This window comes from Ictalurus punctatus, chromosome 21, assembly GCF_001660625.3.
Source record: "Ictalurus punctatus breed USDA103 chromosome 21, Coco_2.0, whole genome shotgun sequence".
NCBI classification, from domain to species: Eukaryota; Metazoa; Chordata; class Actinopteri; order Siluriformes; family Ictaluridae; genus Ictalurus; species Ictalurus punctatus.
Window position 1 is genome coordinate 7010074 of NC_030436.2, and position 18039 is coordinate 7028112.

The following is an 18039-nucleotide window of genomic DNA, read 5'->3' on the forward strand; positions in this document are numbered from 1 at the left end:
CAGCCAACCCAAATTTACTAAAGCAACACAGTAGCCCATCTGTTTGGATAAATAATTTAATGTTGTTACACAATCAATATATATGTGTACTCTCACTCAGGAGAAACAAAAGTGGACGTAGTCCATGCTCTCCACTTTTTCCAAACAGCAAAATAAAAACAACAGTCCATTAAATATTGCTTGTACAACCTAAAACCCCTTGGCTGACTGAAACTGAAGCCTGAGAGCAGGAACCCTTTTTACAATTAAATTATATTTGAGAACACAAAAGCGCATGTCCGCCCATGCTCACACGTCCACATACTTTAAGTAAGAGCTAAGACATGGGGTTCCCAAATGCATAACATGCACCCCCCCGTTAGTGAGAAATACTTCAACAGTCCAAATATGAATCGCAGTTGTCAAAATATGTATGAAAGCAAGTTGCCAATAATTACGTCTGCTGAACTCCATGTCCACAAAACAAGTCACATGATTTACCAACGTTAGGATGAGATGAAGATTCAATTGTACCATACTTCGACAACTACATTTAATCTTTGGAGAGTTGAAACAATCAATCACAAAGTCCCAAAACAAGTGCATCATGTGTCCCCTTACCTCCACTGTCTACGAGAAAGTGTGAGATGGTCATTGCTGCAGAGGTCCAGTGAGTGCACTTTAACACTCCAAGAAAAGCTACATAGTTTGGAGAAAGCTGGATTATTAGTCACATGCCCTTAATATGTATGTTGGCCAGACCTGTACTAGGAACTCAGTTACCTGAAACCCAGAAGTATCACTTTAGAAAATTCATCCATATTTTATTGTTTTGCATTCAAAAGTAGGCTAATACTTGGTTTCATTTTTGAAATGATAATAAAAATGCTTCCTGGAGTTTATACTGAAGAAACAGCGCAAACCCTCTTTTTCCATATACGGGTGCATCTCAAAAAATTCGAATATCGGGGAAAGGTTTTTTTTTTCTGTAATTTAATTCAAAAAGTGAAACTTCCATATATTTGAGATTCATTAAACATAAATTTAAATATATCAAGCCTTTTTGGTTTTAATCTTGATGATTACGGCTTACGGCTTACAGCTCATGGAAATCAAAAATCCAGTATCTCAAAATATTAGAATATTGGGCAGGGCTAAAATCTATTAATACTTCAGTAATAATTACATTACTCCACCTCACCATATAAAACTAGTCCAATCCATAGAGGGTTTATGTCTCAATCAGTCAACAACAATACTGACTCTTAATTCTATTCATATCGCTTACTTAAGCATCAGAGAAACAAACTCTATCCAGTTTCTAGTAAATATCTGTTAAAGGAACAGTACTAAACTGAAAGGAATCTGATACCTGCCAACCCCATTTCTTCCAACAATCAAAATAAAATAATAACACACTCATATTAGAGGGTAATGTTAACTAGAAATCCTGAAATTTCTATTCATAGACTACAAAATGGCTACCTTAATGCTAGCAAGCATGCTTGGTAGTTAGCATTGCTAGATAACTTGCTAGTGTCTAACATTAGAGAGGCTATTCATCCATAAATAGTGTTTAGTTCAAATGTTGGCTAGTTGGGGGACTTGGATGTCACATAGTTATGGTTAATTTAGCTAGAAACTTGAATCAGCAAGTTACCTGTTCGCAGGCTTGAGTAACATATGTTTACCTGTCACTGGAGAGTCTGCTGCTTTTAGTCACTAAGCTCTTAAAGATGCGATGCTGCAACATTTCTTTTCAATCAAGTACCTTAATCTTTATCCAAGAATATGAACTACCATTTCAATGTTTACATGTTTGTGAAAGTTTCCTGTCAGAAACTGGTGTACGGAAGCACGTATACAGCATATAAAAGTATGGGGAGCCAATCAGATTGCAACCTTAAAGATTCTGAAGCTTGTGGCCAGATAAGTGCACAAAAGGTATCAGGCATTATGTGGATCTGTGGATGAGTCTGTCTGTTGGTGTTAACTGGGGTATTTTTAGCCAAGTTGATTAGCTAGATCAGTCTCCAAAAATGTGTTAAATTAGCCAATTCTTGGTTGTTCCAAATAGAGATCAATGGAAATTGACGAGATCTGATTTCACATACTGGAATTGTCGTTCTGCAGTGAGGAGCATCTGGAAAGTGATGACCACCTTTCTATGTAACTGCATAAAGGACAAGTATAAATGTATTTGCTTGAAAGTGCATTTCTCTAATCTCCATTAAAGGGACGTGTGAAAAGTCAACGGATAGTTAGTTAGTGGGTTGTATCAGAATTAGGGCAAACTTTATATACACTTTTATCTCTGTGTACGCAAGTGTGTGTGCATGGGAAACCTTAAATAGCAACTGCTGTCAGTTCAATGTGATCAAGTTCTACATGAAAACATAAATCAAATAGGAAACAATTAGGAAAAAGAAGAATTTACGATATTACACCTTTAGTTCTCAATACACTCCTAGAAGAGTAGAACAGGCACAGAGGATGTCATTCTCATTCTCAATACCACACCTGCTCAGAGGGCAAAGAGAAAGAGCAGTGCCTGGAGATCGGGATAACGTCTGACATTTAGCTTATGATAAACAGGTGTGAAAGAACAGACAACAGAAGGGTTCATCCTGGGTAGGACATAATCATACACCGCAAAAGGATAGACTATAAGCGTGAAAACGTTCGTTAATACTGTGTAGCTCAGACGTTCAAATGACCTGAATTATCTTAAGTGTTATCACAAACCCAGTGAGTGCAACTGATATATTCTGTCTTAAGTGAAACCTGAAATTGCAGATCTGTCTATATAGTACATATGATTAAAGGAATAGTCTGGTGTTTTTCAACCAAATCTCAAGCTACAATATTTCTAGTGTGTGTAGTTACCAGGAAACTTAACTTCGTCAAATTTCCACGTACTGAGAAAACAACGAAGCACCAGATTTCTTAAAATTTACTTATAATGGAAGTCTAAGGGCAGTTGTCGTTTATGGAAAATATGTATTTTGTTTGAATTCTTTCTTTTGCTTGTAATGTGTGCTCTAAATATCTACAACAGATTGGACATGAGATGGAAAATGTCTTATTTCCAACTGTGATTGAGCTGTAAAAAAAGTAAAAATAGTGTTAAATATCACAGATTTAACATCACAGGATTAATTCTCTCATTTATGTCACATTCTAAGATCTTTATTATTTGCTTTAATGGTTAGTTTAAAATTTGTGTTAAATATACTTACATATTTTAACCATTTACTGATGAACTTCAACAACTGCCCCTTTGATTTCTATTACATGTTAGGTTCAAGTCTGTTTTTTTCTCAGTACCTGAAAACTTTTAGAAATTACTGTCCATTATAATCACACATATTCTCCCGATACAGTGAACAGAAATTATAATTTTTAAAAAAAAAACATCTGAGTATTCCTTTAACGCGTTATAAAAATGTTAATAAAGCTGTTATGAACAGGTTAATCAAGTGATCAGTCGTGTAGACACCTCTCTCTAGAATCACGGAAAATGAATGCCACTTCAAATATGGCTGTCAATTTTTTGAATATAAAAATGTTTTAAGACCAGAGAGTGATCTTGTGAGGGACACTGACGAGCACCTGCATTGGTCCTGATCAATATCTATGGCCTATGGATGCAGCTGTAATGCAGTTGCCAGTGGTAACCAGAGGGAAGAAAGATGAAGGAGATTATAAAATGTCTCTCGCCATTCACCCCTCTGTCAGCCGGCCATGCTTTATGATTTAGAGCCAGACTTCGACCAGCTGGCACAAGCTGAAACCGTGCCGTGGCAAGTGTGCTGTGTCTTAAAGTCACAGTCCAGTGTTAATAAATGATATGCTGAGTGTGTTACTGTTCTGTATAGTTGTCCAGCATGTACATAAGAGTATGTTGATGAACAGTCTTTGGAGAGGTAAGGGATGCTGAATTTCAGTGTGTGTATATGTGCATGCGTGTATGTGTGTATATGTATTTGTTTGTGTGTGTTTGAGCATCTAAAGGGCATGCTAAGAGCCAACAGGTTTGCTGTAATCTTCCACTCCAGTGATTGTGGCCTTGCAGAAGAAACAGTCCTTATTATTCATCAAATGTTGATTGATGCAGGCTCTAAAATAAGGAGAGAAAGAGAGAGAGAGAGAGAGAGAGAGAGAGAGAGAGAGAGAGAGAGAGAGAGAGAGAACAGGACAAGCAGGTTATCAGTGACATCCGGTCATTATATCAGAGTGTGCTGAGTCATGCGCTGGCAGCTTTTTACAACGCACACCTTGCTGAGAATGACAAAGTGTACTGTAGCTACTGCCATACAAATATAATAAAATGTTGGGTGAACTGACATAAGGCTACAATGGTTTAATCCATTTTGACACTTTTGCTACCTCAACAATTTGATTAAATATGGGATATTAAATATAAGCTCTATATTAAAGCTATGTGTGCCTGTAGAGAATTATTCATTTTTAGTACATTTACATTCACTATTGCTCAGTGAATTTCATCTGAGACTGGCAAAGTGAGGACTCACTATTCAAGCCATTTAAATCCAAACCACAACCACCAAAGGAGACCCCCCCCCACCCCCACCCCACCCCCACACACACACATCAGGATGACTAGGAACAGGAAAATATTTAACCATGACTTCCTGTTTCACAGGGGTGTACATATGAGGTAACACATAGATTAAATTCCCTTACTCATTCACAACAATGGGTAAGATCAAGGAATATAGCTGTGATGTGCGGCTTGTTGAACTTCACGAAATGGGAAGTGGCTATAAGGAAATAGCTCAAGCATTGAAAATGCCAATTTCCACCATCAGGGCAATAATTAAAAAGTTCCAGTCAAAACAAACTCGAGAGTCTTCAGTTTGCTAGACACTACTAGAACTTCAAATGGGATCAGGTTCTATGGTCAGATGAAACCAAAATAGAGCTTTTTGTCAATAAACACCAGAAGTGGTTTTGGTGCACACAGAGAGGTAGACATATGGAAAAGTACCTCATGCCCACGGTTAAATATGGTGGTGGCTCTTTAATGTTCTGGGGCTGTTTTTCTGCCAGAGGACCTGGACATTTTGTTAGGATACACTGCATCATGGACGCCATCAAATATCTACAGATATTAAATGAAAACCTGACTGCCTCTGCCAGAAAGCTTAAAATGGGCCGTGGTTGGATGTTCCAGCAGGACAGTGATCCAAAACATACATAAAAATCAGCAAAAAAAAATCCCAATGGTCATGGCAGTCCCCTGACTTGAAACCCATAGAAAATCTATGGGAGGAACTGAAGAGGAGAGTGCACCAGCATGCACCTTGAAATTTGAAGGATCTGGAGAGATTCTGTATGGAGGAACGGTCTCAGATCCCTTGTCATGTATTCTCCAACCTCATCAGGCATTATAGGAGAAGACTCAGAGCTGTTATCTTGGCAAATGGAGGTAGCACAAAGTATTGACTAAAAGGGTGCCAATAATTGTTGCACACCTATATTTAACAAAGTTTTTTTTTTTTGCTAAACCTGTGTTGTGTTTTCAATTGTTTGATATCCATGAGAGCAGAGAATTTTTGTGATTTTTTTTTTTTTTAAACAAAAAAATCAAAAGGATAAACAATAAAGACAACTTTTCACAGCCTTCTTTGTTCATATGTACCAAGGGAGCCAATATTAGTGGAGGGCATGGTGTGTATATATATAAAGCAATTTAAAAATAAGCTGGCACCTGTTTTGTGGATACAAACATAATATAACCGGTGTGCTTGCACTCGGATGCTATTTTCATGGTCTGCCTGTGAAGGCGTGACAGTCATAATCTTAATGGTAGTCACTTTGGTCCTAAAATTGCATTTACTCTGAACTTTAAAATTTCTTATAAATTTGTAGGTTTGCGGATGCACATTATTTATGTCACGCTGCCCTCGAACTGCTTCACCCAAATATAATTGAATATACCCAGACCGAGCATGAAAGCAAACTTCATGCACTGTATAAAGAATAAAATCAATAAAATTTTATAAATGCTATGGCCTAGAAGCTCACACATGCGAATGAATATGATACAAGATAACAGAAAACACATTTGTTGTTAGTTATGTCTACAAGCCAGGTATTTATACTACTATAAGCATTGACATGGAATCTATAAGATCTACAGCTGAATCATATGTAAGAGGATGGGTTCCTGTTGCCTTTGGCTCAAACATCTACATCTAGATTTCTATGAAGCTGTATGAAATCTGTATCTGTATGAAAATTTGGTCAGGACACCAGTTAATGTTTGCCTCTCAATAGGGACATCTTTGAAAAAAAGATTCTCAGTGGGATTCTTGTGGTAAAATTACGGCAAAATAATAAAGGCAACATAAATAATTTTACAATACCCATTCCAGGGTGATAGTTTAATGTGTGCATTTATGAGCAAAAGTTATCAATCCCCATGGTATCCATCCATCCATCCATCCATCCATTTTCTGTAACGTTTATCCTACACAGGGTTGCGGGGGAGCCTGGAGCCTATCCCAGGGAACTCGGAGCACAAGGCAGGGGACACCCTGGACTGGGTGCCAATCCATGGCAGAACACAATCACACAATCACACAAACACACTCACACATACACACACACACTCATTCACACACTACAAACAATTTGGAAATGGCAATCTGGAAATGCCAATCAGACTACAACGCATGTCTTTGGACTGAGGGAGGAAACCGGAGTACACAGAGGTAACCCCTAAAGCCCAGGGAGAACATGCAAACTCCCCCGCAAACAAATGGTATCCCGCAACCAAAAAAAGGAAAACGCATCACAATTAAAACAAGCGGAATTTCAGCTACCCTGCAACAAGACAACACTCCAAAACATGGAGCAAAGTCAGCAGAAAAGAAAATTTGCTGTAAGTTGCCCTCCTGGTCTCTGGATATGGTCTGAAAAAGCCAGTATATGACAAATGGAGAGAACGTGTGGGGTGATAGGCCACAAGTGAAGAGCCAAAAGCTGTTAAATTTTCCATTAACAACATCTTAACGTACACAATTAGACCATTTTACCATGTTACTTGTGATAAGGAAGGAACATCTATGAAACCTAAACATTACTTAATGCCATCTAAGGAGAAAATACACCCACAGAACCTGGGTTAATAGTTCTATAAACTTTTATTTTTTCATATTTTCCGGGAAGCTGTCCAAAACAAATAGTCTATACATGTCCGGACTTTCCAAGATTCATGGGAACAAAAAAAAACCTAAAATAAATATTCTGCCTTATCCAGACTGATTGAAGTGCACTGACTGTCAGAACTGTATAAAATCCAGCTTTGGGAAGCTGTCAGTCTCTTAAGTACTGAACAACAGCAAAAAAGGCATTTAGCTACTTAGTGTTAATTATGTTAATCTCTTAAATGGATCCCAATAAGCCTAGATCAATCAGAGGCTGCGAGTGGCTTGTGTAATAAATAAACAAACAAACAAACAAACAAACAAACAAACAGACAAACACTGATGTTAGGAGTGGGTGATAACTCACTTGCAGGATTTATGGGAACAAGGCTTGAAGATGGCCGATATGGAGTGTGCATAGCAGATGGGACACAAGTCGTCTTCACTGGTGGGCTGCAGAAAGAAAAAAAAAAGGATGAAAATCAGACGCACACACACATGCACAAGGTGTACTTGAATTAAAAATGCTAATAATGCTATCAATAAAAGCTAGCCTTGGCCACTTAACATTATGCAAACAAGATCAGGCTAACTGTTCTCATCTAGAATTCACTATTGACCATATTAGCATTCCTGGCTGAAGTACTGCTTTAGGCTCATAATGTAGATGAAGACTGAACATATTCAAACACCTTGTACCATCATTATAAGAGCACATAGGTGACCATTAGCACATGCATTAACTATGAAACGGTCAGGTCATCACGCTCTAACATTAATGTTCTAGAGTGATTATAATCCTTTGCTTTTAATTGATCGCCACCATTAACACGGCGAACTCAAAATAAAGTACTAATAAAACACTCGAGGATATGCTATTATAGGGGAAAAAATGGACTTGCATAATGTGGACAGACACAAAGCAAAGTTACTGTTACCATCCTGAATTAGATTATTTTCTGGTGGACTAAAAAAATAAATAAATAAAATAGCCCAAATTTTAATTTCTTGTGTACCACAGGAATTTGCCAATGATTCATCATACATGATACATCATATCAGTTCATAGTATAATGTTGTGGAACATCTGTGAGACAAGTTAGTTTGGTTAGTTTGTGTTGCATTATAAAAATTTGAAAAGTCTTGAAAAATCCAGCTTGCCATGTTAACAAGAACCCATAATGTCCTCCATCTTGAATACTTTCCCATGCGGAAATCTTATAGTTACAGCTTTTACAGCTCACACTGGAGACTCCTTCCAAAGATGTTACATAAACGTCACCTCACAGAAAACTTCAATAACAAAATCAATTACACTAATTTGTTATCTGTTTCTGTACAGCAGTCCATGCAGAATTTCGATGAGGTTTTTTTTTGTGATTGTTACAGCCAAAAATGTTTGATTTTGCTGCAGCTTTTGAAAAAATTTCAATGCAAGGTTTTGTGCTTTCTTGCGGAAAACTACTAGAATTGTTGAAATCACAATTGCACTTAATTGTTTTGCACGATCTTTTGCAGTGATGTTTGTTGGTAAATGAGACCCTTTTAGCTGTACTCATGTTCGCCGCACATGAATTGAAGATGACCTTGTGCACTGTAATGATGTCACATGATGCATCTTGGCAAAAATTGCAAGCTCCTGTGAATATTGAGGAGTTTCCTTGATTTTGTATTCATTTATTGTATTCATCGCAAAATCATAAATTCCTGGAGGGACTGTTAGAGGGTATGCCATACAAGTTCCTGTGTAAGCTGTTACTACAGACCCGATAACGTATTAGAACATTAATTCTAATACTATTGTCAGAGCTGCTGTTATAGAAAATTAATCAACACCTTCTGACCGATCAGAATTGAGAATTCATTGATGCTGTGGTATGAGATGATAAACCGGCATCCCATTGTGGAAAATGCGCACTTGCAGCATATACATTAACCTCTTTACAGAATAGGGTTTATAAACACTGACAATTATTGTTAGTGAATCCATCAATAGCTATTCTGTAATATAAAGCATACAAAAAAAACAAAAAAACAAAAGGGAGCATTCCAAAAATCTTCAGCAAACCAATCAACCAAACTAAAAAGGTAATATTTTTGACTGCTGGCTTGAAATGTGAAATATTTGGGAATATGAATAGTGAAATGGTGTAGAGGAGGACAGAGGGTCAGGACAGCTTGTGTCGCCTCAAGCAGATAAAGATATTCTGATTCTCTGAGGCCTACATTGCATCAAGGTGGAGTGGGATGCTCACAGCAGCTGGTGTGCTTTCCTTTTGAGTTCATTATATAAGACCATACTGATGTAGCACTGTGATATTGTAAAATAACGAATGAAAAGTGTGCTGTACAAGGCCCACTTGGTTAACTAGACTTATGTATGGGTATTAAAGGTGCAGTTTGTAACACAGTTCAAGAACTATAATAACGATACAATTTCATAGGTACCTTAAAAACTGTGTGATCTATTTACATTTTTCTGACCCAGAAATAAATCCAGACATTTATCATTCACGGTGCTAATAATCTGTGTCAAGTTATATGGTTAAAGATATGTTGATTGTTGTTAAAATATCAGTAATTTCCCTCCCTAGAAATTGCTAGAATGTAAAAATAGTTTGGGTTACAGTTGCCCCAAACTATGTAGAATATACTAGAAATGCTATGGAATAATTGATAATTTCCTATATAGAAATCAGTGATGGATGGTGGTTAATAAATTAGAGGAAACACAACTCTCGATCATAGACTGTATACTATATACGATGCACTTAAAGCATGTTGTAACCTTTTGTCCCATTAAAACACCACAAACACGAACATGTAACAAACACCAAGTGAAGCCCAGGCTTCAATAAATGTGTATTAGTGCTATGAGAGGTTTTCACTCGGGCTGTACTGTTCACAGAGCAGCATGATACAGCAGTGAGAGATTTGATCATTTGATTTGCTAAAATACTAAATTCCATCAAGATTGAAGAATAATATAGACACTTTGGTAAACATTTCAGTACAGCATTTTAATGGAATTTTACAGAAAGCCAAGCTTCTCATGTAGTCTTGGTAATGTGGTACAAATAGATTAAAAATGCTAATAAATAATTGATAATTTGCTGTGTATAATGTAGTAGAAATGCTATGAAACCATTTATACGTAACAATGTAGAATGTACTAGAAATGCTACGTGATTATTTGCTAAAGGTTCTAAAATCTGAGAATGTGGGAGGGCCTGTGGGCAGAATCAATACTATGATATAGGAGGGGCCAGTACACTGTGTGGGTGGAACCAGCACCATACTGTAGGAGGGGCCAGCACAATGCTGTATGCAGGTTCAACACTATGCTGTGGGCGGAACCAATGCTAGTCTGTAGGCGGAGCCAGTATTACACTGTGGGAGGGACCAGTACTGTACTGTAAGCAGAGCCAGCACTGTATATAGAAGCAGACAGGCATCAGGTGCTGCTTAAATGGAAGAATAACTATATTTCTTACTGTCCTATACAGTATAAATCCCATGATGCTGTGTGTCAGCTTGGGCACAGCAAAATACAGTGTCGAAAAGCTGCATTCTAGTGTGGCTGCAATGAAGTCTGTATATAAACAGAAAGCATTCTAATCCACAGATTTGATTTCTGATGAGAAATAGCTAGTCACTATGTGTTCTTTGTACCCAACGGTATTCCCTTGTATCTAAGCACATATATAGTTTCAACAGTTAGAGAGAAGCAGAAGTCCTGCCCATGGTTTCATCTCCACAGGAAGCAGTGGGCTCTAAAAATGACAGATTGCACATTTCAGAAAGGTCAAGTGCTCATGCTGGTCATGTTGTTGTGCTAGGTTTTGAACTTCACATCATTAAACGCTTATGCTTTCCAAGTGGTAACATAAATGAGAGTTTGATTGGAGTCAACTGAGCTTCAACAAAGAAAAAAAATTAAGAACAGGAAGGAAGAAGCATTTACATCCATCCTTTAGTCCTTGGCCCCTGGAGAAAGCTTTTATGGGTGTGGTTTCATTTCAGGGTTGTCACTATTCTGGAGGAAATGGGGCTAATGGTTAAGTTAATGGATACTATCAAAAGAAAAGACAAGACTAGTACTCTCATCTCACAGAATATACATATAGCAAGCAGCCAACTCTTGAAATTTAAGGTGATCTATAAATCTGGTTCTGCGCTGATCAATTTCCACTCCTATCTCCTGTAGGGTGAACTAGCACTGCTTTTTTTTATTTTTTTCGAAAAGCTGCTGCAATTGATGCAACATACAGTATACATGCTACAGAAAGCATAGTGTAATCCTATTAATTCCTGGTGTTGGGGATTGTTTTTTCATCTTGTTTGTTAAAGGCTTTGACAGATTTGTTCTATATAAAACAAAAAATGATGAGGAGAGATTAGATTTAGTAAAGTCTGTTGTCTCTCCCAGCATGCCTCTGGCGAGTTTTAAAAAAAAAAAAAAAAAAAAAAAAAAAAAAACAGCAGAGAAAAATGTAAGGGTTCATGAGGACTTCAGCGCTTCAGTGTAAATTGCATCTTCGGAAGTGCATTCACCTCAGGTTGCATTATTATTGCCAAAGTCAGCAAGGCTATCATTTGTGTGCTAACTTTTCTTCGGAGTACTCTGAACGGACTACAGCTATTTGTGTTCATATCTACTCTTCCATATGTCCTTCTCGTCTCAAAGTCGAATGGGTTCCAGAGGGACTGATTGAGTTTCTGTTTGGTGGTTGGCTCAGGATGGAGGGAAATACAAGTCCATTCTAAATCTCCTTCACTCTCTCCCCATTCTTTCTCTCTTCACTTGTTACCTCTAAGCGTCCAGATGGGGATCTTGTGTCATGGTAATAGAGGGCATGCTTATTTATTCCAAGTGTATTTCAGCTGCAGCAGCCTTGACCTTGAGTTGATATTTTTTAAATAGCATTATATATAGTATGTAATTTAGAAATCATTATGTGGGAACTGGACAAAGACAGATTTCACTGTCATAAACCATAAACTAGTAAGGATGCATTGATACAGATATTGGCCTAATACGGTGCTCATCTTCTTGTACTTTATATACACACACACACACACACACACACACACACACACACACAATGTCATAAACGTCATATATATATATATATATATATATATATATATATATATATATATATATATTAATGCTCTGATTCCAACATCCAATCCCACTTCCATACCGCTTGTCCTGTCATGGGGGAACCTAGGTCCTATTCCAGGAAACCCGGGGCACAAGGCAGGGGTCACTCTGTACTGGGTGCCGAGTAACAGCTGGGTACAATCGCACACACATTCACACACTACGGACAATTTGGAAATGTCAGTCAGCCTACAACGCATGTCTTTGGACTGAGGGAGGAAACTGGAATACCCAGATAAAACCCACGAGGTGAACATGCAAAACTCAAATCCCAAACTTGAAGATACGAGGCAAATGTGCTAATCACTAAGCCACCGTGACTACTTAATAATTAGCAGGCTTCTAAAGTCGTTATCAGTATATAGTATTGACAAGTACAAAAAAGCATGCACACAAACACTATATGGCCAAAAATTTGGAAACACCTGACCTGACATCAAACCCATGTGCTTGTTGAACATCTCATTCCAGATTTAGTCCCCCTTTGCTGTTATATTAACCCACATGCTTACTAGAAGGCTTTCCACTAAGGTGGCTTTGGGGATTTTTGTCCATTTAGCCTCAAGAGCATTTGTGCAGTCAATCACTGATGTCAGGTGAGGAGGCCCGGTGCACAGTGGGGTGTCAGTTCATCCCAAAAGTGTTCAGTGGGGTTGAGGTCAGTGCTCTGCGCAGTCCACTCAAGTTCTTCCACTGAAAACCTAGAAAACCATGTCTTTTTGGAGCTCACTTTGTACACAGGGGCATAGTCATGCTGGAACATGTTTGGGCCTCTTAGTTACGGTGAAGGAAAACTATAATGCTACAGCATACAAAGATATTCTATACAGCTGTGTGCTTCCAACTGTGTGGCAGCAGTTTGGGGAAGAACTACATATGAGTGTGAAGGTCAGGTGTTCATAACTCTTTAGCCATTGAGTGTACTCAGTCTGGAAAAATGCATATGGTATCAATGCATCCCTACAAACCAATTGACCAAGATCACTTTGAGAAAATTGCCACATGCATTTTGATTGCCCTCATGACACACTCAGAAAGCTCTCTCGCTAAAGAAGTGGGCAATGAAAAATCAATCTCAGCAGCCCACCTTTGCAGTGTGGTTTTGAAGTCCCATCAAGTAAAACCTAATATGAATATAAGACACCGTCTGCCAAACTGATTGATAGTAACTGATGAGGCAGGGCAGAGTAAATTCATTTGTCATGCAGATTCGTTTGATTAATATGGTGACTGAGGGAAAATGATGAGAGTGAAAGTGTGCATTAGAGATATCGAAGGGTACAAAGTTGACTGGTGGAGGCAACAAAGAGCTGACAAATCGAAGGGCTCGGCAGCCAAAAATAAAGCCAATGACAGCATCAAGGATGGAGTTTAAATCTGTAAGCTTGTTATTTATTTATGCCTGTTTCTTGTGGGTTTTTCTCCTTCAATGATCCACCAGACTGATTTTCAAGAGCTAAACTGCTGAATCATACACTGTAAATTCCGATTTGTACTGTAGATAGTTGTCATTGAACAGATTCCTTACTGAGCTCTACAGTTTACAAAAAAAAATAAATAAATAAAAAAATAAAAAAAGGAAAAGACTAGTCTCTCCCAAAAAAAAAAGAAAGAGAAATCAATTTATCTGTATGATTTGAGGAGGAATGGTATATGCTTTCAAGGTTCTTCTCTCAGACTCACCCTAATTTATTACACAAATACATCATATGAAGAGGCCCACAAATCCTGCTCACTGTGGACCTAGAATCTATCCCAGGCAGGAATACACCCTGGATGGGACGCCAACCCATCACAAGATCACAGTGGCTTAGTGGTTAGTACATTTGCTCGCACCTCTGGGTTTCGAATCCCGCCTCCACAAGTCAAAAGAGATGCGTTGTAGGTTGATAGTCATTTCCAAATTGTTTGTAGTGTGTGAATGTGTGCGCGGTTGTGCCTTGCGATGGGTTGGCACCCCGTCCAGGGTGAATCACCCAGTCCCTGCATTGTGCCTTGAATTCCCTGGGATAGCCTCCAGGCTTCCCGCAACCCTGTGTAGGATAAGCAGTATGGAACATGGATGGATGGATGGATAATAGTGTGCTGTTATAATTATCGTTGATTATTTTCCCATAATAGAACATCCTGAAGTGTTTTATTTGTCAAAATTTAATTTAATTTACCAAAGATATGTAGCACTTTTTATCCATTTATTGTTACGTTTTGTTGAACATTTTTGATATTTTAATATCTATACATGTCAGTACTATTTATCACTCATGTGTTCATCTTTCAAAACTGAAGATGAAATTCCAATATGTAGTAACTGCATGTCAAATGAAATGTTGCAAAACCCAAGACAACAACCAAAACTGTCCAACACCTGACAGATTTCTCAGTGATCTTCATTCTGCCTCCTTCAATAGTGCACTCATACTAGATCTGATTTTAAAACTGATTCTGAACCAGACTCTAATAGAGTTTAGAATTATGTGCTATTGGATTAGGGAATACGGTTCAGGGCTCAAGGCACAATGCAAAAGTCCAGCATTCTGTAATGCTGGTGATATATTTCTTCCCAGCCGTTGCAATGTGCTGACATGACAACACTCAAAGAAACGCTGCGGTGGCGATTTCTTTTCAAGGCAGCCCATAAGCCTGCCTGGACATAAGGCATGCAAACGTCATCAGCTAACAAATTCAGCTGAACAGGTCATTACGATTAATGCCGGCAAGTAGTGGTCTGGTCAGTTGTTGAGGTTGTTTATTGGTTTTGCATCAGCATTTAAAATCACTGGAAGCCACATACACCAAACACCAGGTTCTGAACAAGCCTGGTTTCTTACAATATTTTCATATTGTGAGGTTCTCCAATGCCAACTTCCGGGCCATTATTTTATTTTATACCACAGCGCTGTTGAATTTTCGAATCCAATTGATCAAGTAGGTGTTAATTAAATGTCTATGACAGCAGTGCTGACAGTAGGTCCGGTTGTAAGGTCTATATTAATGCACACGTTGGAACACATTATAAATTCTATAGTAACAACTAATTCTGTGACCTGTATTGCAGGCATTCTATGAAATCCAAGCATAATAATACACAGTTGTTATTTAACACAGTATAATTATGGATATGGTGAAATCTGCTGTGAGGTGATGGTTTAGGCAAATTTGGAAAGGAAAGGAGCCTCTAGTCTCAGCACTTTGTAACAGTCAGACGTAAAGCTGTTCCTTTAAAAAAAAAAATTGACAAAGCTGCGTGACTGAGGAAGTTGTGCTTTGTAGTTTCTCTGTATCAAGATGCAATATTTCTTATTAAATTCAAGAGATTGTAAGGGTATGATTTTGTAGCTGCTATAATGTAAGTGATGAGAGACACCAACTTGTTTTTTTGGACGTTCCACAACATTAAAAGGTAACTATATTTATAAAATATATTTGTCATTTAATAAATACAAATATTTGTTATATTTGACAAATTATGGTGGTATTTAAAATAAAATTTAAAAAATCACTTTGGGACATGCTATTATTGGAAAATAATCAACTTCCTGGTGGTAACAGTATCTCTGCTTAGTGTCAGGTCACATCACACCACCCTGTTATTGATTATTTTCCTATAACAGCACACCCCCAAGTGTTTTATTTATTAAATTAGATGAAGGCTTATATATTTTTAAAAAGGGGTTTAACTGGGATTTTTTTTTAAAGGCGAAACCGTAAACCCTTGAAGAGTTCTGCGCAGAACCTTACAGAGTTTTCCCAACAGGGAGAAATCTTTTAGGGTGCTACATGGAACGCTTTTTTCTACTAAAAACATCACGTATGTCTTCATGCAGAATGTAAATAACTGCCCACTTCCACCCTATTGCACCACAGCTGTTTCATCAAGCGTGACATTTCATTAACCACACCGATGACAGCCGAATCATGGGACATCATGGGATGGATCACTGTCAGTAATAAGACAAGGGAGAAGGTGGAATTCCTTGAAGAATAGGGCATCAACAACAACCTGTCATTCACTGTTAGAAAAACAAAGGAACTGATTGTCTGGAGACTTTTTAGTGAATACACTGACCCCCCCCCCAACACCACCACCACCACCACCAGCCCTCACCCCACCCCCCCAATGATCAACTATGGTACAAAGAATGAGCACTGTTTAAAGCCATATTACTGAGAATATAAACCACATGAACTGAACACCTGATACGCTGCTGAAAGGCACTTTCTGGAGATGAACAAAATCAGGTTAAGCACAGAGCATCACTAGAGAATCACCTCTATCATAAACAGAGTTGGGTGTACCACGTAACTGTAATTACTTTTTCTGATAATGCAGTAATGTAACATTACATTTTAAATGTATGTAATTTGATTACAGTTACTGATGTCAATAAAATGACGTTACGTGCGTTACAAATTTATTGTTAAGAAAGCAACATTAAGTAAAATGTATTTGTAAAATAAATCACGTTTTGCCCCGAATAATTCTCCATTTGGAGCGGTTTGTCACTACGTAACTGAACGTCAGTAAAAGAAGACTACCTGTAATTTTAGATCTTGAGTGAATGGAGGTGAGACCAATCAGACAGGGTTTACAGGAAAATACGTGAAAATACTCGTGTCTTATTGGCCGACAGCTCTCAATTCTGCTACACACTAGCTCACAGTCAGTGTGAGGAAAAATTTATATATATGACAATTTTTTTATTTTTTCTTTTAACCATTAAATGGGTTGAAACTGAAACAGTAACATTCTCTGATGCTGAGCAGGAAAACAAGGTGTGTAAATGTCTATATGAGTTCCAGTTCACATGAACATGATATGAGCAGAGCATGAGGAAATATAATGTACTTTGCATGGTACTGTAGCAGCTAAACCCATACAATGATAGTTTAGGTGTGTCTCCATTGGCTAGCGACACCAAACTAGCCTAGTTAGAGAAGTTTTATATTTTATTGGTCTGGTAGTTCTACAAACAACCGAGGCAAGTTTTATGATAACTCCAACTTTTTCTGATCATGTCCTACATTGACATGTGCTAAAATGACTGAAAGAAGTATGAGTTCCACTTTGTAGTGTATTTTTGTAGGTTTGATAGGTTTTGAAAGTAAGGTGAAAGTAAAGTAATTAGTAATCTGATTACTATTTACATGCAGTAATCAGTAATGTATTCAGATTACAATTTTAAAGTATTAATTAGTAAGTTCAATTTTCAATTTGGGCATGTTACACTAGAATAATAAATGTAAAAGACTATTCCTCCCATTCTCCATTATTCCCTTTGCTTTCTTCCTCCCTTTTATAGTTTCCTTTGTTTCCTTCATTTCTTCCTTTCATTTCCTTCCTACATTCTTCTTTTCTCCCTTAGTTTCCTTCATTAGATTCCTTCCTTCATCCTTTTCTTTTTTAGCTTTCTTCTTCCCCTCCCTTGTTTCCATCATTCCTTTTTCTCTCCCTCATTTTCCTCCATCCTTCATTCATGACTTTCCTACAGTCCTTTCTTTCCTCCCTCCCCTCAATCCTACCCATCCTCTTCTTCATCAATTGCTTATTTGCTTGTTTCCTTCCTTCCTTAGTTTCCTTCCTCTGTTTCCCTTCTTCCTTAGTTTATTTACTTCCTTCCTTAATTTCTTCCTTAGTGTCATTCCTTCCTTACTTAGTTCCTTAGCTTTTCTTCCTTAATTTTACTTTCCTTCATTTTTCTTTCTTCCTTCCTTCCTTCA

General features: G+C 37.8%; 1 protein-coding gene across 4 annotated transcripts in view; it reads right to left on the bottom strand.

Annotated features, from left to right (window-relative positions):
• Window positions 1–40: 40 nt before the first annotated feature.
• Window positions 41–18039, bottom strand: part of LOC108254904 (E3 ubiquitin-protein ligase RNF123) — a 150255-nt gene continuing 132256 nt past the window's right edge. For all 4 annotated transcript variants that reach the window (XM_053673946.1, XM_053673945.1, XM_053673944.1 and 1 more), the window contains exons 38-39: window positions 7522–7607; window positions 41–4099 (exon numbers count right to left, since the gene is read on the bottom strand). In XM_053673946.1, the coding sequence (XP_053529921.1) occupies window positions 4000–4099; window positions 7522–7607 (186 nt within the window). In that variant the 3' untranslated portion in view covers window positions 41–3999. The remainder of the gene's footprint in view (window positions 4100–7521; window positions 7608–18039) is intronic.